Source organism: Staurois parvus, unplaced genomic scaffold (genome assembly GCF_062004578.1).
Source record: "Staurois parvus isolate SC_StPar_1 unplaced genomic scaffold, SC_StPar_1.0 ptg001008l, whole genome shotgun sequence".
NCBI lineage: Eukaryota > Metazoa > Chordata > Amphibia > Anura > Ranidae > Staurois > Staurois parvus.
Genome location: NW_028318804.1, coordinates 776,418 through 800,640, shown reverse-complemented (window position 1 = coordinate 800,640; position 24,223 = coordinate 776,418). Strand labels below are relative to the sequence as shown.

The 24,223-nt window shown below is 41.5% G+C and overlaps 2 protein-coding genes across 2 annotated transcripts in view; one reads left to right on the top strand and one right to left on the bottom strand.

The window, feature by feature from the left end:
* LOC149441264 (uncharacterized) lies at positions 1-23,268 on the top strand. The gene is made up of 6 exons (XM_089657526.1): positions 1-132; positions 4,763-4,850; positions 5,447-5,481; positions 10,833-10,983; positions 14,634-14,804; positions 19,018-23,268. Exons 2-6 carry the CDS (start codon positions 4,785-4,787, stop codon positions 19,747-19,749), a joined length of 1,155 nt encoding a protein of 384 aa, XP_089513652.1. The 5' UTR covers positions 1-132; positions 4,763-4,784; the 3' UTR covers positions 19,750-23,268.
* The window catches only part of ARL16 (ARF like GTPase 16), a 33,198-nt gene continuing 26,894 nt past the window's right edge, over positions 17,920-24,223 (bottom strand). Inside the window, exon 6 of the mRNA XM_089657528.1 lies at positions 17,920-20,218. Coding sequence (XP_089513654.1) covers positions 20,187-20,218 — 32 coding nt within the window. The 3' untranslated portion in view covers positions 17,920-20,186. The remainder of the gene's footprint in view (positions 20,219-24,223) is intronic.

The following is a 24,223-nucleotide window of genomic DNA, read 5'->3' as shown; positions in this document are numbered from 1 at the left end:
ACATTGTATGCAGAATCCACTCCTATCTACAGTTCACTTTCTATTTCCTAGTTTCAGTGCTGATCTGGTCTGGAGGCGGGTAGAACCGTGCATAATTGAAACAAGACCATTCGATCAGGACTGTTCCTAAAGGTAGGGTTCTTTTATTTATCATTGCTAGACTCTGAACGACATGATCAAAGAAATCTTCCTCTTTAGTAAGCAGGGGGGGTCATTTTGACAATGAATTTGTTGTTTTGCTTCTGATAGTAGAAATAGTTGTAGGTTTTAAAAAATAGTTTTCTTCCTGGTTGTACTTAGCAGCCATTTTGTCTTAAAAAAAATGTATTTTGCTATCTCAGTAAAGTTACTAAACTTTATTATTGGTGTAATAACATTTTAACTTTTTTTTTTTTTTAAACCATAAAGTTACTTAATGGTTAGCACTTCCGCCTGGCAGTACTAGGGTCGTTGGTTCGAATCCAAACCATGGCATCTCCTGCCTGGATTTTGCATGTTCTCCCTGTGCCTGCGTGGGTTTGCTGCGGGTACTCTAGTTTCCTCCCACACTCCAAAGACATGCTGTTAGGTTAATTGGTTCCTGTCCAGGGGCGGACTGACCATTTGGAAACTCTGGCACCGCCCGAGGGCCCGAGGTCAGTAGGGGGCCCCATGAGATGCCCCTGGTACCTTTTTCATAGGCTTTTTGGAGTTTGGGCAATGACACAGGGGCCCCATGATCCACTATTGCCCGGGGGCCCCATGAGTTGTCAGTCCGTCCCTGTTCCTGTCCAAATTGTTCCTAGTATGTATGAATGTGAGTTAGGGACCTTAGATTGTACGCCCCTTGAGGGTTAGGGACTGATGTGAATGTACAATATATATGTAAAGTGCTGTGTAAATTGATGGCGCTATAGAAGTACCTGAAATAAATATAAAGTTCTCCCTTTGAGCTGTTAACTACTCAATGAAAAGACCTGCGTTCTATAAGTGCAAAACAATATTCTTTTCATCCTGCCAGAAATTGTTATAATGGTCATGCACAGCTCGAATTTTGGAAGATTCCTTTTGAATCAACCAAGATTTGAACCATAGCTGGCTGTGTTAGTGCCACAAAGCATGACAAAATATGATCTGCAAATTGAAGAAGCCAGGCAGAAAATAAGCGTCCACTAAAATTATATTAATTAAAATTGGTATCCAATAAAACAAAAAATCAAACTCCTTCATATATTAAAGTCAAATTGTATTCTGATACGTCTTTGTTGAAAAAAAAATTCCAATAAGTGTATATTGATTGGTTTATGTGAAAGTTAAAGCGTCTACCAGCTATAGTATATATACTGGAATTTTTATTTATTTTCATGCTAGTAATGGTAGTGATCAGCGACTTATAGTGGGACTGTGAGAGCACGGAGGGCAATCTGACATGAACTGACACTGACATCACCAGTGACACTAATACAGTGATCCTATACATTGTCACTGTACTAATGACACTGACTGGGAAATGGTTAACATCTCAGGGTAATCAAGGGGTTAAACATGTGCCTAACAAGTGTTAGTTTGTGTATTAAGTGCTGCTTTTTACTAAAAATCTATTTGTTCCTTCTCCCTGCTGTGCAGGAGGAAGAAACAAAGAGATCGCTCCCTCTGTACAGAGCCCCGTGTTGCTTGTCAGCAGGTCCCGGCCACGAATCATTGGCTGGGACCTGCTGACAACATCTCGCCATATCTAATCACTGCGGGAGTCAGTGGTGGGGGGGCTGGGTGTGCGCCCTAAACCCAGAAGCAGAGAGCGATGTACAGGTAGGTCGCTGTATCTATAGCAGTGTTTCTCAACCTTTTTTCAGTCAAGGCACCCTGAAATTATGGACAGTCCTGAGGCACCCTTTAAAATTATGGATAGTCTTGAGGTACCCTTTAAAATTATGGACATTCCTGAGGCACCCCATTCTAAAATGTGAAAAACTATTCTAATACTTTTATATGATGCAGCAACATCCACACATGTAGAACACTCAAGAAGTGATTTATTCTTCTAAAGCAAATACACTTTTGCACACTGGTACTGACTAGTATTCCACTGTTTCTCCTCTCCCTCATTTTTTCTCCATCACTGAGCTAATGTAATCCCAGTACTGATGGAGGGGGCAGGGAACTGACATCCTCCTTATCAACTGATGATGTTATTGGTTGTCAGGACACCAGCAGCTAGAAGGTCGTAATAGCGCACAATGAAAACCTGTGGCTTTGTGTAACTAAGGCAGGCTTATTCCACCCGCTGGCTTGTGTACAAGTTTTGGGTAATTTTTAGAAATTTTGCCAAGGCACCCCTGAAGAAACCATAAGGCACCCTGGTTGAGAGAGGTTGAACTATAGGAGCCACCCGTCTGCAGTACAATGCAGGGGATCAGTCCTGAAGTGGTTACTTAGTACCTCCACCTGCCTTAAGGCTAGGTTCACACCTATGCAGGTTGCGTTTGAGCTGTTTCTACATTGCATTTTGCGTTTCGTTTTGTGTTTTTGCCACGTTTTGTATGTGTTTTTGATGCATTTTGCATTTCGTTTTGTGTTTTTGCACCTGCGTTTTTGCTGCATTTTGCATTTTCTTTCCTTTTTTTATTGTTCTCCTTGCTAGGCAAATTTTAAAATGCAAAATGCATCAAAAACACATCAAAAACATGGCAAAAACACATAAAAAAGCAGCAAAAATGCAATACATGCTTTTCTGCAGAATTTCCATTGAACTCTATAGAACCAAAAACGCAACTTTTTGCATTATAAAAAGTCCCTGACCCTTTCCGAAAATGCACCGGGTGAAAACGCGCAGATGTGAACATGTCCCATAAGAAATCATGTTAAATGGACTGTAATGCACTTCTGCAAAACTCTGCAGAAAACGCTTACACCCCGGTCACATCAAGCCCAACTTTGAATTTGTGTGACTTACAGTGAAGTTGCAAGATTTCAGTGTCGGGGGAACATGCCGATTTCAGGTGCGATTTGCATGACATCTGACATCTGTCTATGCAAATCGCATCAAAAATAGTGCATGTACTACTTTAGAGTTCGGTGCGGCTCTGACCAAGTCGGAACCGCTCCGATATGACTGCTGTAATTGCAGGTGTGACTTGGCATGTGACTTGCAGGTCGTATGGCAGGCAAATCGCATGCAAATTCACAGCCAGTGTGACTGGGGACTTAGGTGTGAACCTAGGGTAATATCTGCATTCTTAAACATGGAGCTTGACCTGACAACAGGGAAGAGGAATCTTATCAGTAAGCCGCTGTTCCTTCTATTTTCAGAGCTATTTACCAAAAGTATATCTTCAGGAAAAAACATTTTTTAAATTAATTTTTAGTGCAAACATAATAATATTAAACCAAAGTTTTTTTGTAAAGAATAAAAGATGAGACTGTGTCAAGTAAATAGATACCAAACACGTCAAGCCTTAAAACTGTATGTGCCTGTGAAATAGTGAAAAACCAATGGCACCCATAATTCTCCAGGGGGGATGGTTTAACCACTTGCCGTCCGGCCGCTGTATATAAACAGCCGGGGCCGGTTGCCGTTCATAAACGGCGCCTGCCATTTTGGATTATGCATGCTCCCTGCGATCCGATGCCCGCTGTGTCCTCTGTGTGAGGTCCTGATCATGTGATCACATGAATAGTAGTAAGCAAGATGTCACTTCTGACATCATTGCTTACTACGTGTGAAATCTGTGAATGATCACAGAGATCACATGGTACAAGGCTATTCACAACTGCCTTGTACCATGTGACAAGCTGTGACCAATCACAGCTCTCATAGTATTTCTCAATGGCTGCAAGAATGCAGCCAGAGAGAAGGAGAAATTATTGCTTTTACAGCCTTTATGGATGTAAAAGCAATCAATGTATAAAAAAAAAAATCTTCATCACCCTCACAAGTAGTACAGTGTCACTATGGTGACACTGTACTACTAGGGTGACAGCATGTTAAAAAAAAACATAAATAATAATATAAAAAAAAATAAAAATGTAAAAACATTTTTTTGAAAAATTATAATTTTTGGTTATAAACTAATTTGGGTTATTTTTTTTTACTAAAAAGATAACTGAATACATTTTGGGCAAGATTTATGAAGAAAGATTATTTATTTGCAAAATTGTATAAGAAAAACACTTTTCAAAATTTTTGGATTTTTTTCATTTATATAGCAAAACAAATAAAAATCCCAGTAGTGAATAAATACCACCAAAATAAAGTTTTATCTGTCTCAATAAAATGCTAAAAAATTAATATGGGTACAGCGTTGCATGACCACGCAATTGTCATTCAAAGTGAGACAGCACTGAAAGCTGAAAATTGGCCTGGACAGGAAGGGGGTGAAATCCTTTATAGGTTAGAATGATTGGAAAAACATAGATTAGAATTACTGGAAACAAATTGCAATAAATACAGTAAAGTATAAAAGTGAAATAAGATGACGATTCCTACCTAGGCTGCAGAATAGAATAGAGTGAAATAAAATATAATGGAATAAAATGGAATATAGTCGTCTTCTGAAATTCACATTTCAATATTTGGATTTCAACTCCGAATTTCCACATCGATTTGAAAATAACAAATCTATAAAACGAATCCGAATATACGTAACAAATTCCGAAAACAAATCATTTGATGATGAGGAAACAAAATTATTAACTTAATCAACGAAACTGAAAGGAAACAAATTTTTCCATCGTGCACATCTCTAATCGTATACAATAAATACATTTTTTTGTTTCAAATCAGGAATACTGATCAGGAAATAACTATGGACAAACATAACGCTGAACCAGAGCCCATGGAGACAGATGACTGTAACGTTTCACTGGACCAGGTAAGAATACAGAAATCTAGTCCTTTGAAGAAACCAGAGCTGAGAGCACTACGTGGGCTGCTGGTGCTGAACTCCTGAAAATTCGAATTCTCTGGCTTCAATACTTTCTAACCTAAGCAGACCATACATGGATCGAATTCCGAACAATTTTTCATGCGAAAATCGAAAACATTGTTCGTTCTGTAATACGATGGTGCCAGCAATGATTTTGAAAATTGGTCGTTTTTCACAAATTTTCCAGCATGTCCAATAAACGGAATGGGAGGAATCATGAAAATTAGCTGATGCCATTGCCCACTAACAGAGCGAAAATTGGTCGATTATTATTAGGTACGATTTTCAAACAAAAAATAATTTGGAAATCGACCCATGTATGGCCGGCCTTACTCATCTGAAGTGAGTGTGCAGATTAGAAGTTTTTAACTTAGTTTTTCCCAATGGTCACTGCCATGGAGAGTGCTAAAGCCAGAAACAGCCAAGCAATTAGCATTTTAAAAACAGAAGTCACCATGGCAGCCCCCATATCCAACGCTGTACATGTTGGTCTGTTAAAATCATGACAGCTGAATTCTAAGCATGCTTTTTCTTTCCCATAGGAAAAGAGTAACATGGAAGCAGCAAGGAAACAAAGGTATTTTTTTTTTTTATCAGGTAAAGTAATTTTGTTTTGGTTTGTTTGGTTTCACTTCTCAGATAGGTTTTCTCTTCTCCTCCACTCTACTACTACTATGTGATAAAGAACCACCTTTGGCCTCCAAGACAGGATTTGGGGCATTCAGCCATTTTGCCAAACGAGCTGAACATGATGTCACAATGGGGCTGATTTACTAAAACTGGAGAGTGCAAAATCTGGTGCAGCTGTGCATGGCAGCCAATCAGCTTGTAACTTCAGCTTGTTCAATTAGGTTTTGACAAGAGTCCTTTCTCACGGGCATTCTGTATGTCTGCTCATTTACGGATGAAAAACGGACACCCATGTATTTCTATGGACTAGCGCATGTAAACGGATGATCGTCTGTTTACGTCTGTTAACCACTTACCCCCTGCCGTATAACAGGTATACTGCTACATGGCGGCACGAGTGCGCAAAATCACGTATATATATATCAGTGTGCTTACAGTGAAGCACACCCCCTGGTAAAACACTCCCTACACATAGTTAACCCTTTGATCGCCCCTCACATTAACCCCTTCCTGCCCAGTGTCATTAGTACAGTGTCAGTGCTGTTTTTTTTAGCATTGATCACTGTATTGGTGTCACTGGGGATGTCAGTGACACCAAGTTAGTTCTCCCCCAGTGTCAGATTGCTCGCCACAGTCCCGCTATAAGTCGCTGATCGCCGCCATTACTAGTAGGAAAAAAAAAATCCCAGTATCTATACCGCCATTTCTAAATGCTATAACTTTTACGTAAACCAATGCACACATAGTGATTTTGTTTAGCAAAGACATGGAACAGAATACATTTTGTCCTAAATTTATGACGAAATTAGATTTTTTACATTTTTTTATTGGACATGTTTAATAGCAAAAAGTCAAAAACATTGTTTTTTTTCTCAAAATTGTCAGACTTTTTTTGCTTATAGCGGACAAAAATGAAAAAATGCACAGGTAATCAAATTCCACCAAAAGAAAGGTCAATTCGTAACTTCATCTGGGTGCGGTGTTGCATGACTGCGCAATTGTCAGTTAAAGCAATGCAGCGCCGTAACACAACAGAATCGCCTGGTCAGAAACAGGGGTAAATCCTCTGGAGGGCAAGTGGTTAAAGTCCGCATCCTTTTTTTGAATGGAAGAAAACCCAATTTTTCTTCCGAAAAAAAAACCTGGAACGAATGAAAAACGGATGTAAAAGGACATGCGGTCCATTTTTGCATTGGTAAAGGATGTAAAACACTGATGTAAAAACTGACGAGAAACTGATGCAAAAAACTGATATAAACTGATCCATTTCTTTCTTTGAGAAAACGTGACTGAACTGATAAAAAAATGGAACGCCCGTATGAAAGGACTCTAAAACCTGGAAGCTGATCCACTATAACCAAAACAAAATAAAAAGTTTGCCTTTAGTACTTTAAACATGTCACAAAAAAAGGCCCAAAAATAAAATGTCTGGCAGCAGAGACATGCAAATTCTCTTATACAAAAAAAAAGAAAAAAAAAATTCTTCCCTTGGTCCTATTTTTTTTTTTTTTTGTTTATCTTGCCTATGTGCAGTGCAGTTTGCACCCCCGGCTCATTCCCTGTGTCTGCGAGATGCCAAGAATGGAGCCAGGCACTGGGGACAATATGTGCATGCATAGAAATTGCAAACTGTATATGCGCAAACATTTGCCATCAAGGTCGCTCTCATTTGCTTGTTTGGAGTCTACGTTGCGGGCTTTTACTTGATCCTGTACTTAAATGATGACTACTTACCTGCCGTGGGGTTGTCTTGGTATTTGCGAAAACTTTAATAAAAATATTGAAACCAAGTGGTTGTAAACCCCTAAAATGAAAAATAAACAAAACATATCCTTCTATAGTGTGTACTTGCTTCACCCCATAGCACCTTGTGTGATATCTGTCTGCTCTCTCACTCTTCTGCTATCTGCATGAGTTGCTTCTGACAGCCTATGCCTACGCTAAGCAATTCCAGGAGATGGCCCAGCCCCCTCCAGCATACAGCAGATGATTTACAGCCTCAGATCCATATGAGACTGTATAAAGGGGGTCCTTTCTCTCCACTCAGATCTCAAATTACACTCAGCTCCCTGCTCTATACTGTGCAGGGTGTGACATCAGATTACCACCACCTACTATCTGGAGCTGATAAATGCTGTGTTAATTCTGGACTTTGAATGACTGGAAAGGAGAGATAGCTGCAGATAAACAGGTACAGCTTATGTAGGAGGATGTGTCTGATCCCTGAGGCTTGTCACTTCACTGGGTATATTTTGGGGTGTACAACTACTTTAAACAACCAGGAAACTTTTTTCGTTTCTATATAAATCTAGACACATATCAAATGTTCTGTTGCTATTGAAAAGATAAAACAGGTCATATGTAAGCATGTAAGCAAAAAAAAAAAATATACATATATACACACACACTATATTGCCAAATTTTTTGGGACACCTGCCTTTACATGCATATGAACTTTAATGGCATCCCAGTCTTAGTCCGTAGGGTTCAATATTGAGTTTGCCCCGCCCTTTTGCAGCTATAACAGCTTCAACTCTTCTGGGAAGGCCGTCCACAAGGTTTAGGAGGGTGTCTATGGGAAGGTTGGACCATTCTTCCAGAAGCACATTTGTGAGGTCAGGCACTGATGTCGGGGGAGGAGGCCTGGCTCACAGTCTCCGCTCTAATTCATCCCAAAGGTGTTCTATGGGGTTGAGGTCAGGACTCTGTGCAGGCCAGTCAAGTTCCTCCACCCCAAACTGGCTCATCCATGTCTTTGTGGACCTTGCTTTGTGCACTGGTGTGCAGTCATGTTGGAACAGGAAGAGGCCATCCCCAAACTCTTCCCACAAAGTTGGGAGTATGAAATTGTCCAAAATATCTTGGTATGCTGACGCCTTAAGAGTTCCCTTCACTGGAACTAGGGGGCCAAACCCAACCCCTTAAAAGCAACACTACACCATAATCCCCCCTCCACCAAACTTTACACTTGGCACAATGCAATCAGACAAGTATCGTTCTCCTGGCAACCGCCAAACCCAGACACGTTCATCAGATTGCAAGACAGAGAAGCGTGACTGGTCACTCTAGAGAACACATCTCTGCTGCTCTAGAGTCCAGTGGCGGCGTGCTTTACACCACTGCAGTTGATGCTTTGCATTGCACTTGGTGATGCAAGGCTGGGATGCAGCTGCTCGGCCATGGAAACCCATTCCATGAAGCTCTCTACTCGTTGTTGTGCTAATCTGAAGGCCACACCAAGTTTGGAGGTCTTTAGCTATTGACTCTGCAGACAGTTGGCGACTTCTGCGCATTTTCTATTCTATTTAATTCTAGTCTATTCTGTTTAATTCTACGGTATTCTTTTATTTTGTATTCTATTCTACTTAATTCTATTATATTCAGTAGCCTAAGTAGGAATTTACCTCCTATTTCACTCTTATTTCATATTCATTGAAATTTATTTACTATTGTGATTTGGAAATTCGGATACATCCGAAACTCTGAATAACACAAATTTCAACCAAATTTAATTTCTGAACTAAACGAATCACACATGTCCAATGGCGACATATACGTTGGCTTATGGTCACAGTCTCCAGTTGACAGTTTCTGCAGGACCCACTTACTTCTTGCATTTTCCAGGAATGAGAGTGATGGGAATATTATACATCGCTTAAAGTGGTTGTAAAGGCTCAAGGTTTTTTATCTTTATGCATTCTGTGCATGAAGGTAAAAAACCTTCTGTGTGCAGCAGTGCCCCCAGCCCCTTCAATACTTACCTGAGACTCATTGCGATCCAGCAATGTGAACGACAGCATCGACCTCTGAGACAGCAAGCGGGAGCCATTGGTTCCTGCTGCTGTCAATCACAGCCAATCAGCGAATGCGGAGAGAGAGGGGATGGGGATAAGTGAATGGACACACGGAGCAGCGGGTGCCCCCATAGCAAGATGCTTACTGTGGGGGCACCCAACAGAAAGAAGGAGCCAGGAGAGCCTGCAAGGGACCCGAGAAAAGGAGGATCCAGGCTGCTCTCAGGTAAGCATAGACATGTTTGTTATTTTTCTGAAAAAAACCCAACAAAAACTAACCTTTAGAGCCACTTTAATGATTGCCTGGAACAAGTAGTGACTGCAAGCTCAATAAAAATTACTAAACAGTTTGATTTTTTTTAATCTTTTATGACCAAAAGAAAAATATGGAAAAGGTCTGCAAAAGAAAAACAAACTATATAAATGATTCAGATTTAGAATACTTTATATTATCCTAAGGAAATTTTAAGATACTGTTACAATCAACGAAGACAACACAAAATCACAATAGCAAACAGAAACGAAACACAACAATAATAAAATTACCAATTAATACCAAATATAACTAAATGAATACTAAACTCTAATACACCATACCATCCTATTAAAATACTACATAGAATAAATAATACAGATTTTAACACAGATTAAAAAAAACAGAAAATCAAACTACAAAATATTACACCACTTTCTTTAGCATTACCTAAAAATCATAGTTAACCTAATACCAACATAATATAAAAACTACAGAAAAATTCAGATCATTAACCAGATTAAACATTAACATTCATCACTCACAGAGAAGATATTAAATGTAATGGCCACGGCGAAAATGATTTCCTATGTCGCTCTGTGGTGCATCGTGGTTGTAAATTATAATGGCAGGTGTACTCTCTTTGTAATCCAAGAACTTTTTCTTTCTTTTTTCTTTTCAATATGTTTTATTTAGTTCTGTTTTAAAGCGAGATACAAATTAGTTTATAAATCGATACCCAAAAGCTGAGCATCCACTATATTGACAAAGGAATGATCATTGCAAAAATGGGACAAACAGCAAGGTGACATGGTCAACGATTGATCAATATAGTTAAGCAGTGAAGGAGGTGGCAGCCATATGGCTGATATTGATTGACCTGGGTGATAGACGTGGCATCTGTCCAGTAATGGAGACTCAGGTTCCGTTAGATAGAGAAATAAGAAGAGAAGAAAGGAGTAGAGGAGGAGGAAAGGAATGGGAGGGGGGTGTGACGCAGGGAGTGTCTAGCCCACTGGGAGGCCACTTATGCGACTGTCAGGCTTGCCATAGAAATTGCTGGATGTCGGTATGTGAGCCATGGGCTCCAGATTTCAAGAAATTTGGAATGGGTATGAGTAAGAATACTAGTCAATTGCTCATTAATAGAAATGCCATCTAGGTGAGATTCAACTTCTGAAAAATGGGTGAAATGCTTCTTTTATGTCTTTGCAACTGTAAATTTAGAAGCTTTTTCATTCCTTTTTGTAGGAAGAATAAAAATAAAGGCATAATATGCAAGGATAAAAACTTCATGAAGCAAACTGTCAGGGCTAGTGGAACAACTTTTGTAGAAGTCTTCCAAAATCTGCTGGAGGAAACCGGTGCTAACAGTGAGGACACATTCTGGTATATGCAAAGGGTAAGTGTATTTATGTAGTGGGGGGGATTTTACCACCACAGGAGTTTGTGGAAAGCACAAATACACTAAATGTTTTCTTGGCCCTCCGTGATGTGTCATCTTTGAATGGTTGGTGCCTACATAGATGTGCCAAAGGACTCTGCCCAGGCTTTGGGTCCTGACATACAGTATCTCCACAAGCAGGGGCGGACTGACAACTCATGGGGCCTCTGGGCAATAGGGAATCATGGGGCCCCTGTGTCCTTGCCCAAACTCAAAAAAGCCTATGAAAAAGGTACCAGGGGCATCTCATGGGGCCCCCTACTGACCCCGGGCCCTCGGGAAGTGCCCAAGTTTCCAAATGGTCAGTCCGCCCCTGTCCACAAGTGCAGATGAATGCTTGGCCGATGCAAGAATTCTTGTCTACTCAGAAAACAGTGCATTATGACACCCTCGCTCCGCAACGCATTCCTGTGCAATTCAGATGCGATTCTGTGCAGTATGATTTGAGCTAGTTTTTTCCTAGCTTTCTGTTGTGGTGACAAGTTTCATCAACCGGGAAATGAACTCTGCAACAGGGGCAGACAGAAATAAAAATCATACACGGTTTGTAGCCCTCCCCACTCAATCTAAAACCAAGAAAAAGGCTTTGGCCGGACATACAGTCATGTAAAATCTTCCTCAGGAGCCACAGCAGCTACACCAAGCCACTCATGGAAAGCAATTGCATGATGTTGCTGTATGCGGGCATACTGTACGCCGATTCTTGCATAAACATGTTCATGGACGTACAACCATGGAAGCAAAATGTTGTTGTCCAGAGTTGTACAGCTGTCTGCGTGTTTATGTAAGTACCATTGTGTACTGCATCATCACTTCCTATGGGTGGCTGAACACAGCAGCCTTGGCTTCCAGGTTTTCTATGTTCTTGCATTCTATACCTTGTCCTGTGCAAATAGGGGCAAAATCAAAAAGTACCCGGCTAATTTTAAGATGGTATTCAGTCATATAGAAGGATCTGGGAGTTCTAGTAGATCACAAACTTAATAATGGCAGCAATGCCAAGCTGCAGGTTCTAAAGCGAGCAAAATCCTCTCTTGTATTAATAGAGGTATAGACTCCAGAGAGAGAGATATCATTTCCCCCGGTACAAATCATTAGTAAGACCTCATCTGGAATATACAGTTCAGTTTTGGGCACCAATTCACAAAAAGAACATTGGGGAACTGGAGAAAGTACAGAGAAGAGCAACCAAACTGATAAGAGGCATGGAGGAGCTCAGCTATGAGGAAAGATTAGAGGAACTGAATTTATTCTCTCTTGAGAAGAGGAGATTAAGGGGGGATATGATCTCCATGTATAATACATAAGGGGGGATATGATCTCCATGTATAATACATAAGGGGGGATATGATCACCATGTATAATACATAAGGGGGATATGATCTCCATGTATAATACATAAGGGGGGATATGATCTCCATGTATAATACATAAGGGGGGGGGATATGATCTCCATGTATAATACATAAGGGGGATATGATCTCCATGTATAATACATAAGGGGGGATATGATCTCCATGTATAATACATAAGGGGGGATATGATCTCCATGTATAATACATAAGGGGGGGGGGATATGATCTCCATGTATAATACATAAGGGGGGGGGGATATGATCTCCATGTATAATACATAAGGGGGGATATGATCTCCATGTATAATACATAAGAGAGGATATGATCTCCATGTATAATACATAAGGGGGGATATGATCTCCATGTATAATACATAAGGGGGGATATGATCTCCATGTATAATACATAAGGGGGATATGATCTCCATGTATAATACATAAGGGGGGATATGATCTCCATGTATAATACATAAGGGGGGATATGATCTCCATGTATAATACATAAGAGGGGATATGATCTCCATGTATAATACATAAGGGGGGGATATGATCTCCATGTATAATACATAAGGGGGGATATGATCTCCATGTATAATACATAAGGGGGGGATATGATCTCCATGTATAAATACATCAGTGGTTCATATAGTGAACTCGGTGTAGAGTTATTCACCCTGAGGTCATCACAGAGGACAAGGGGGTACTCTTTATGTTTGGAGGAAAAGAAATTTATTCTCCAAACATGGAAAGATTTCTTCACAGTAAGAGCTGTGAAAATGTGGAAGAGACTCCCTCAAGAGTTAGTTCTAGCCAGCTCAGTGGATTGCTTTAAAAAAGTCCTGGATTCTTTCCTAGATACACAGAATATAACTGGATACTAACATTTATAGGTAAAGTTGATCCAGGGAATATCCGATTGCCTCTCGGGGGGATCAGGAAGGAATTTTTTCCTCTGCAGGAGCAAATTAGATCATGCTTTGCTGGTTTTTTTTGCCTTCCTCTGGATCAACTGTGGGTATAGGATTATAACTTTTTTTTTTAATGGTTGAACTGGATGGACTAACTATGTAACTATAGGTGATTTAGGAAAATCTTGCATCATGGCCACTAGATGGAGCTGATGATCATAGAAAATAAATACCTATTCACTATGATTGTTAGCTCCATCCAATACCCATAATGCGGTCTTTTCCCAAACTACTCTATTTCAATGAATTAATAACTTTCAACCTGGAGTAAAAAGAGCCTAACAACATTTGGTTTTGACCTCATTTGCAGAGAACAAATGTATATGCAGCTTTACAGAATGAATAGTACGAAAATATTATATAAGTACATCCCACTGTATAAGATACTGCTGCTGCTTGCCCATCTAAAAACAATGGATTTGTGTTGTGGCTTTATTTCTAACCTGAAGAAAAGGACTTTTTGTGTGGCCTTTATGAAGAATATGATTGTTGTCCAGAAGGGCAACATAATAAGTTATCCGAACTGACACCAGCTTTTCTGCTGAGGCCTATCCTTGGTTAAAAGGGAATGCCCCTCTCTCACATTTTGACTTTTGTTGGGCAGTTAAAGCAGAACTCCGGGCAAACACTTCTTTACATGTCCTTGTTGTTGATTTCCAACTTTCACTGAATATGTCATCCATCTTCTGGTTCACTCAGTAGTTGCTCTGACATAGCCTATTCATTTTCAAATCAAACCGTTAATTCTCTTTGGTTCCCTGTTTGTAAGATCAGTGGCTGCTAAGCTTTCCCCCAGCCACTGGTTGTGGCACATCCCTTCTGTAGTTCTTTTTCCAGGAAACAGTGATGTAATTCAGCCTAACTTGCAGTGGTGGGCGGAGCAAGATCCTGAGACACATTCAACATGTACAGGCCTAGTGTACCCAGCCACATTCACAACAATTCCCTGTGGTTGATGGGAACTGTAGTTTCCTTCAACTGTAGAGAGAGAGGAGAGGATATGATGCTACACCTCTTCCCTGGCAGAGCAGACTTTTGAATTACAGAGATGAGTTAAAGTGGAACTTTAATTAAAAAATAAAAATTGGCGGACAGGCAGGGATTTTAAAAATGTTATTAACTGTTTAGTGTTTTGTATAGGGGAGTGAACTAATGGGTGATTCTCTCCCTATCCAAGAGTTCTTCTTTAAAATTGTTTATAAACATTCAAGGATCTATACTTCATCACTGTTTGTGTTTTTTTTTTTACAACCAGTTGATTTTGTATTTCTCCCCCCCATCCCCAGGTATATCATGCTATCTTCTTTTTTGGACACATAAATGACCCACAAGTAAAACCCCAGGAATTTATTCCAAACGATGACTGGAGTTATATAAAAGAAGTGTTTCACAGGCCTTTAGAGGAATACAATAAATGCTTGCCAGCTCAGACTCCATTCTCCATCCTACTGGAATATGTAAGTATCTCCCCAGCTCTCCCCCATCCCATGTTAAGCACAGTATTTCTGTTCCATTCACACAAAAATATAATTACTACAAACACATAAGCAAAGCCCATAAGGGCTGATTGAGGAGAACTTTGTGGCTGACAAGGGACGTATGCAATGTGAGAAACTTGCAACATATTTTACTATCCTCTAAAATAAATGTGAGGTTTTGCTTACAATTTTTTTTTACTATTATTTATGTAAGATATTTTATATTGAAAGCAAAATTAAAATAAAAATTATTAGTAAATAAATTACATGTATTTAGAAACTGCGGTGAACTCAGCCAGAAGTGGGAGTGGGTACCTGTCAAAACCAAAATGTGCCAAATGTGGCAGCGGAGGGGGGGGGGGGGGGGAGGCAGAAAGGTTGAGCTTCCACTTTTGGGTCGAACTCCGCTTTAATAACATTGAATTACAATATGACTTGTGTCAAAATGTTTTCCCACAAAAGTGGAGTTACTCTTTAAACATTATCAGATTGCAACATAACAAAATTGAAAAAAGTGAAGGAGGTCTGAATACTTTAGGAATGCACTGTTTTTGCTCCAGGTTCAGGCAGTATGCAAACTATTTTTCTTTCTGCTATGTCAGTGTTTCTCCACCTTCTTCCAGTCAAGGCAATAATAATGAATGAGGCACCCCATTCTAAACTTTACAAAACTAAACTTATAGCTTTACAAATGGCAGCACATCCACACACGTAGGACACCCATCATTAAAGGTGAATTGTTCTTTCAAAGCAAATACACATTCGCACACTGGTACTGACTAGTATTTCAGCATTTCTTTTTACACAAGTTCTTTCCCCCAACTTGACAAATCACTGATAGAGAAGGGCGGGGGGTGTCAAACAAGAATGCTGTGCAGGTGCCTGATGTCTTTACCAACCAATGACGTCAGTGGTTGTTAGGACGCCGGCAGCTGGCTGTTTAAGGGCTCTTTCACACGAACATTCTTTCAGGTGGACCCGATCAGAACCTCCATTTCCCTCTATATGGCGCAAAACCAAATCCCAACAAGCCTTCACCCGCTATAAATCTGCCTTCCGCACCTACACCTCCTCCCTCCATGCTGCCAAACAGGCCTACTTCTTGACCCTCATCAAGGCCCTCTCCTCCAATCCTCGCCGACTCTTCTCTGCCTTCAACTCTCTACTCTCTCCACCCCCACCTCCACCCAGCACCTCACTCACTGCCCTTGAGATTGCCAATCACTTCAAAAACAAGATTGACACAATTCGCAAGGACATTGCCGCAACTCACACGCCCTCTCAACCCGTCCCCTCTCACACAGCTACCCCCTTATCCCCCCTCCCCCTCGACATAACCCGCAGGGACTTCGTCACTGCTCAAACTCTCTCCAACCCCCTTCACCCTCACTCAGCTACCCCCTCATCACCCCTCTCCCACGGCCCCACCACTGCTCTGACCTCCTCATCCACCCCACCCTACATTCCTCATACTGAAGCTCCCCCCACACTCCGCACCTTTGACCTTACTACCATCGAGGAAGTCTCCAAGATCATCTCTGATGCCCGCCTCACCACCTGCCCCCTTGACCCTATCCCCTCACAACTCCTACGACCTCCCTCCCCCTCCATCCTACGCTCCCTCACCCACATCTTTAATCTCTCCCTCTCCTCCGGCACTTTCCCCTCCCCTCTGAAACATGCACACATCACCCCCATACTTAAAAAGCCCTCCCTGGACCGCAATGACCCGAACAACCTCAGACCCATCTCCCTGCTCCCATTTACATCTAAACTCCTCGAGCGCCTAGTCTACACCCGCCTATGCTCTCACCGCAACGACAACAACCTCCTCGATCCCCTACAGTCCGGCTTCCGTCCCCTACACTCCACCGAAACTGCCTTACTCAAACTCTCCAACGACCTTCTAACCGCCAAAGCTAATGGCCACTATTCAGTGCTCCTACTCCTTGACCTCTCTGTGGCCTTCGACACAGTCGACCACCCCCTCCTCCTCAAAAAACTACACTCCCTCGGCCTCAGAGATTCTGCTCTCTCCTGGCTCTCATCCTACCTGTCACAACGCTCCTTCAGCGTTACCTATAATGCTACCACCTCCCCCTCACTCCCCCTCTCTGTTGGGGTCCCTCAAGGCTCTGTCCTCGGGCCCCTTCTCTTCTCCATCTATACCTCCTCCCTTGGCCAACTCATACACTCTCACGGCTTCAACTACCACCTCTATGCCGACGACACACAAATCTATCTCTCAACCCCCCACCTCACCCCCTTGGTCTCAGCCCGAATCACACGCCTACTGAGCGACATATCAGACTGGATGTCGCTCCACTTCCTTAAATTTAACCTCTCCAAAACCGAGTTTCTTGTCTTCCCCCCAGCCCGGACACCACCCCCCAATGATTTCTCCGTCACATCCAACAACGCTACCATCAAACCCGCCCTGCAGGCCAGAGTACTGGGTGTCATTCTGGACTCCAACCTATCCTTCCAGCCACAAGTCCAATCTTTAACAAACTCGTGCCGCCTCCACCTCCGCAACATCGCCAAAATCCGCACGTTCCTAACCCCAGAAACCACTAAACAGCTCATCCACTCCCTCATCATATCACGACTCGACTACTGCAACTCCCTCCTCACTGGCCTGCCTCGCCGCTGGCTATCCCCGCTTCAGTCGATCCTGAATACGGCTGCCAGACTCATTCACCTTTCCAACCGCTCCATCTCCGCCACCCCCCTCTGCCAATCCCTCCACTGGCTTCCGATTGTGCAACGGATCAAATTCAAAATCCTAACACTGACGTACAAAGCTGTCCACCATACTGCCCCGAACTACATCACTGACCTAATATCCAAGTACCGCCCAACACGCACACTCCGCTCCTCACAAGACTTCCTTCTCTCTAGTTCCCTGGTCTCCTCCTCCCATGCCCGCCTCCAGGACTTCTCCAGGGTGTCACCCATCCTCTGGAACTCCCTGCCCCAACCCATCAGATTATCACCTACTCTCCTCTCCTTTAGGCGCACCCTGAAAACCCATCTCTTCAGGGAAGCCTACCCCACCCCCTGCTAACTTGCCGACCTCCTCCACTCTTCCTACCACTCCATCCCCCACAGCTATCTCCTCCTGTGCCACCACCCCCTCCCTCCTAGATTGTAAGCTCAAAAGAGCAGGGCCCTCGATCCCCTCATGTTTTGCATTGTATTGGTATTGCTCTGTCACATGTTCTGTCCCCCTTTGTAATGTACAGCGCTGAGCGAACTATTGGCGCTTTATAAATACTGTATAATAATAATAATAATATAGAGCGGACATGGACATTTACACCCGCCAATATCTAATTTGATTCACCAGTGCTCAGCTGGACACTGATAGAAGTCACACAACTGCTCTAACTGCTAATGAGAAAAGGTATTTAGCAGTTTATACTAAAATAATTGCACTTCCATGTTGTGTGTACTGATGGAGACCAGATATAGTGAATGCAGGGTCCGGGGAGACCAGATATAGTGAATGCAGGGTCCGGGGAGACCAGATATAGTGAATGCAGGGTCTGGGGAGACCAGATATAGTGAGTGCAGGGTCCTGGGAGACCAGATATAGTGAATGCAGGGTCCGGGGAGACCAGATATAGTGAATGCAGGGTCCGGGGAGACCAGATATAGTGAATGCAGGGTCCGGGGAGACCAGATATAATGAATGCAGGTTCCGGGGAGACCAGATATAATGAATGCAGGGTCCGGGGAGACCAGATATAGTGAATGCAGGGTCTGGGAAGACCAGATATAGTGAATGCAGGGTCTGGGGAGACCAGATATAATGAATGCAGGGTCTGGGGAGACCAGATATAGTGAATGCAGGGTCCAGGGAGACCAGATATAGTGAATGTAGGGTCTGGGGAGACTAGATATAGTGAATGCAGGGTCCGGGGAGACCAGATATAGTGAATGCAGGGTCCGGGGAGACCAGATATAGTAAATGTGGAGTCCGGGGAGGCCAGATATAGTGAATGCAGGGTCCTGGGAGACCAGATATAGTGAATGCAGGGTCCTGGGAGACCAGATATAGTGAAAGCAGGGTCCGGGGAGACCAGATATAGTGAATGCAGGGGCCTGGGATTAGTAACACTTTAATGATTTGGACAGGATAGGATAATCAATCTACATAACTTTTTTTTTTTTTTCATCCAATTCTCAGATTACCAATCATTATCGTGGAAAGAAAGAACCCATCTTGAATGAACTGGAGAAGAGGAGCAAGGAATTTTTGGTTAATTTTTATGACGCTGATAGAAACAAACTTAGCCCCAAGGACTTTGCACTGTCTGCTGCTGTGATTTCTCACAGCTTTGCTAATCTCTACAGTGCCAACGCCTACGGGTCATCCATAGCCTACAAAGGCAAGGTGCCCAGGAAGATAATGATCGCCATATCTGCCCTGCTTGTGTGGGACAAGGTTATTTCTTATGAAGTGAGATGTGGAAAAGGTGGTCATGGCATCTATTTCCCCAATGAAGTATGCTGTCACTCCTACAAGTTTGAGACTACTAATCACAAATATGAGCCAACACCTCCCTGTACTAAATGTTATGAAAAGTTCATTGTTAAATTTGATCCCAAGTATAAGAAAAATGAAAAACCAGAAGATTGGAGATATGGCAACTGTGCAGAAACTGAGTCTCTAAGTAATCTGATAAATTATAACGAGAACATAAGAAACAAGGTATATACTTATGATAATAATGGAGAGATGATGAGTAGAGAGACCATATTAGAGAGATTCACCACTGAACACAAAGAGAAATTGCATAATGAGGTTAAAAACCTCCTCATACCTCGCAAATTCATTGTAAACCAGAATGTCTTAGAATTGTTCACTCCTGCTACTCTTGCTGAATTGAAACTCTCTATGACATCTACTGTAAATTGAATGTATCCAGTTAACAATATAGTAATATGGCTCGTTCATCTTTTATCCTTTTTGCCTCTCTACACCTTTCAACTGCTCAAAAACGTGAAAAACAAGATAAGATGGCCACACTAATGTATTCTCCCAAGCAATGCCTGTTGATTCTGTCATGTTTAGGAAGTACGCTAATACAGGAACCTTGTACGTTCTAGTGACTTGAGAGAACGGTGTCTGATCAATCCTTACTTGGAAATCAAAGGCAAGCCTTACCTCGAAGAATGGTGCCTTGGGGGGGTCAGAGGTTGTAGTAGCCAACAATACAGACTGGCAGGCATCTGGTACCTACAGCCACCTACCAACATGGTGTATTCATTCTGTTCACAGTCAACGCCAATAAGTTGCTGCTATGGAATCCTTGGTATTACTACGCTAAATGGTTGAACATTCCGATATGGACTTTATTGTATTGGCATTTCTTTCACTCTGTATGCTAGAATCGTACAAAAAGAAACGTGTAAATTTTGTATAGAATCAATTATTTATAGCACAATCATACTTTACTTTAGTTTCAAGGTGCAATATTCTTAAAGCTGAACTCTGGGATCTGCAAAAAATGTCTAAATGCAAAAGTCCTGTTTATTATAGATGTACTTTGTGTATTTCTTCCATATCTGTGCGGTAATCCAGTGTGAGACTTTCCCTCTGTGTAGGGAGCTTCTTGTAATAAAGACCGGTCACTGCTGCACTCTTTCCTTGTGCAGGGTGAGTGGTCTTGCCTCCGGCCCATCCTGTAGGTTTTTTTTTTTGCAGACACCCTGTAGTGGGTGGGGCCTGCTGAATCCATCCCACAGACTATGTACATCATAGCGATGATGTCAGTGCTACTTTAAAAGTGGGACTTTAGTCAGAAAATTAAGTCCTGCTAGATCACTTCGGGCTGGCCCCATTTGTAAGTAGAAGCGTTCCTCGGTTTATGAACGCCTCAGTTAACTTCATTTTCGGTTTATGAATGAAAATTAATTGAAAATAATGCCTCGATGATTTTTATGATTTTTTTTCGCATTTTTCGCAATACGAACGGATTGTTTTTTTTTTAATCATGTCCCTGTACAGTACTATGCCTTTAAAGTGCACTTTTATAAAGAGTTTTGAACAGATAAAAGACTTTTTTTTTTTACTTTTTTCTGACCTCCGGAACGGTTTAATTGGTTTTCAATGTAATTACGAATTTTATTTTAATCATGTCCCTGTACAGTACTATGTCTTTAAAGTGAACTTTTATAAAAGTTTTGAACAGATAAGATTTTTTTTACTTTTTTCTGACCTCCGGAACGGATTAGTTTTCAGTGCATTTACAAATTAATTTTTAATCATGTCCCTGTACAGTATTTATGCCTTTAAAGTGCACTTTTATAAAGAGTTTTGAATAGATAAAATACTTTTTTTTTTACTTTTTTCTGACCTCCAGAATGGATTAATTGGTTTTCAATGCAGCCCTATGGGAAACCGCGTTTCGGGTTACGAATTTTTCACAATACGAAAAGTCCCGCAGAATGTATTAAATTCGGAAACCGAGATACCCCTGTATAGCTATGTAAATTATTAAAACTAAGTGTCTATACCAGCCTTTTTCAACCAGGGTGCCCAGGCACCCTGGGGTGCCTTGAGGTTTCTTCAGGGGTGCCTTGGCAAAATGTCTACAAATTGCCCCAAACCTATATACAAGCCAGCGGGTGGAACAAGCCTGCCTTTTAGTTACACAAAACCACAGGTTTTCATTGTGCACCATTACAACCTTCTAGTCGCCGGCGTCCTGACAACCATTAACCTGCACAGCATCCTAGTTTGACCTTTCCCCACCCCTCTCCATCAGTGCTGGGGTCACATTAGCTCAGTGATGGTGAAATACTGAGGGAGAAGAGAGACAGTGAAATACTGCTCAGTACCAGTGTGCAAATGTGTATTTGCTTTGGAAGAATAAATCACCTTTAATGTTGGATGTTGCTGTGTTATGTTAAACTATTACAATAGTTTTTCACATTTTTGAATGGGGTGCCTCAAGACTCCATAATTTCAAAGGGTGCCTCGGGACTGTCCATAATTTTAAAGGGTGCGTTGACTGAAAAAAGGTTGAGAAACACAGGTCTATACTGTTTAAAATCCAGTAATACACTTTCTCACCCTGCTCAGAGGCCGATCTGCTGACAGCTTAAAGATTTACTGCTGCTCAGGATCTCTGGGCTTCAGCCTCCAGCAAGAAGAAACAAGAGCAATGCTGGAAGCAAATTAAAGCACACACTAATTCTGCTAGCATAATTATTATAGTGCAATGTGTGTTCCTTTGTAAAGAACTTTTTTTTATCAAGTTGTTATGGGTAAAGTTCTAATTTAACCACTTGCCCTCCAGAGGATTTACCCTCCTTTCTTAACAGGCTATGTTTTGCGATAGGGCGCTTCATTACTTTGACAATTGTGCACTCATGCAACGTTGTACATAAATTAAATGTATGTCCTTTTTTCCCTACAAATAGAGCTTTCTTTCAGTGGTATTTGATCACCTGTGCTTTTTCTATTTTTTACATTATAATAGAAAAAAAATGACTGAAAATTTTGAAGAAAAAAAAATATATTTTTTACTTTTTGTTATTAAACATGTCTAATAAAAAAATTTTAAAAAATCAAATTTCGTCATGAATTTAGGCCAAAATGTATTCTGCTACATGTCTTTGCTAAAAAAATTCCCAGTACATGTTACATAGTTAGTCTGGCTGAAAACAGACAAAAGTCCATCCAGTTAAAGCATAAAAAAAAAAAAAAAAAAGTTATAATCCTACACCAACAGTGATCCAGAGGAAGGCAAAAAAAAAAACCAAGCACAGCACGATCCAATTTTCTCCTGCAGGGGAAAAAATTCCATCCTGATCCCCAGAGAGGCAATCGGATATTCCCTGGATCAACTTTACCTATAAATGTTAGTATCCAGTTATATTCTGTGTATCCAGGAAATAATCCAGGACTTTCCTACAGCAATCCACTGAGCTGGCCACAACCAACTCTTGAGGGAGTATATTCCACATTTTCACAGCTCTTACTTTGAAGAAACCTTTCCGTGTTTGGAGATTAAATCTTTTCCTCCAGACGTAAAGAGTGCCCCCTTGTCCTCTGTGATGACCTCAGGGTGAATAACTCTACACCGAGTTCACTATATGAACCACTGATGTATTATACATGTTGATCATATCCCCCTTATGTATTATACATGGAGATCATGAATTCTTGTACTGTACCGCGCTCCAATATTATCAACCTTTGTGATTGACCTTTTTTGATTGTGTGAATTTCTTAATATACCACCTATAATCCAATCATTACTTACTTCTATGGTGCTTAAATATACAATTAACATAAATTCATTTATAAATGTGAATTAAAAAATTATATGTGATTATAACAAATATTAATAAAAAATTAATGAAAAATTGGAATGTCAATTCTATGTGAATAAAATTAATAAAAAATTAATAAAACATTAATAAAAAATGGGAATGTCAATTATTTTCTTTGAATTTGAGATGGTGTTGTTATTCAATTTAGTTAATGTGATGAGTCTGTGTTCGCAGCTTGAACCTCTCCCTCCTGTCTCCTCTCCTCTCTCCTCAGCTCAGCCTTCTCAATTGTGCTTTCTTCACTGGCTGCTTTGTTTATTCCTCCATATACGGAACATGCAGAGAAGGGAAAAAAAACATAGTGTCTTATCCGGGATATAAGTGATTTATTGCTCTTTGATCTCCCACTCACATTGTGTAAATGTAAATAGAGCTTTGCATCCAGATCGTGCTTCAGACAGCCTGGCTGGTGTGTTTGCTTTCAGTAAATATACTCGCCGTTCCTCTGTGGATGCGTGATAATGTCACCGCCCCTCCCCTACGCGTTACGCTACAGGGACTCGTAGCTTCCTCTGGGGGATGTCAAATCCACATCCCCCAAAGGAAGCTACGAGTCCCTGTAGCGTAACGCGTAGGGGAGGGGCGGTGACGTTATCACGCATCCACAGAGGAACGGCGAGTATATTTACTGAAAGCAAACACACCAGCCAGGCTGTCTGAAGCACGATCTGGATACATTGTATGCAAAGCTCTATTTAGGAGAGAGATCTGTGTTGTTTACACACAGACCTTTTCCCTCTCAGCTCCGCCAAGGATCACTGACTCCCAGCCGAGAATCGGCGGCTGGGACCCGGTGACTGACATGCCGAGGAGCCAATAGCAACATGGGTAGGGAGCGCACACGCGCGCCCCTTACCCAGAGATACAAAATCATGTATACATATGTGATTTTGCGCATCCTTGCAGCAGTACTTCCGGCCATGTAGATAAACGGCCGGACGGGAGCGCTGCCAAGGCGGGTGGACGTTTCTAAACATCCCCCTGCATCCATTGCCTGGGCTGTACGGGACCTCTGTGTGAGGTCCTGAGTCATGTGATCACTGATTGGC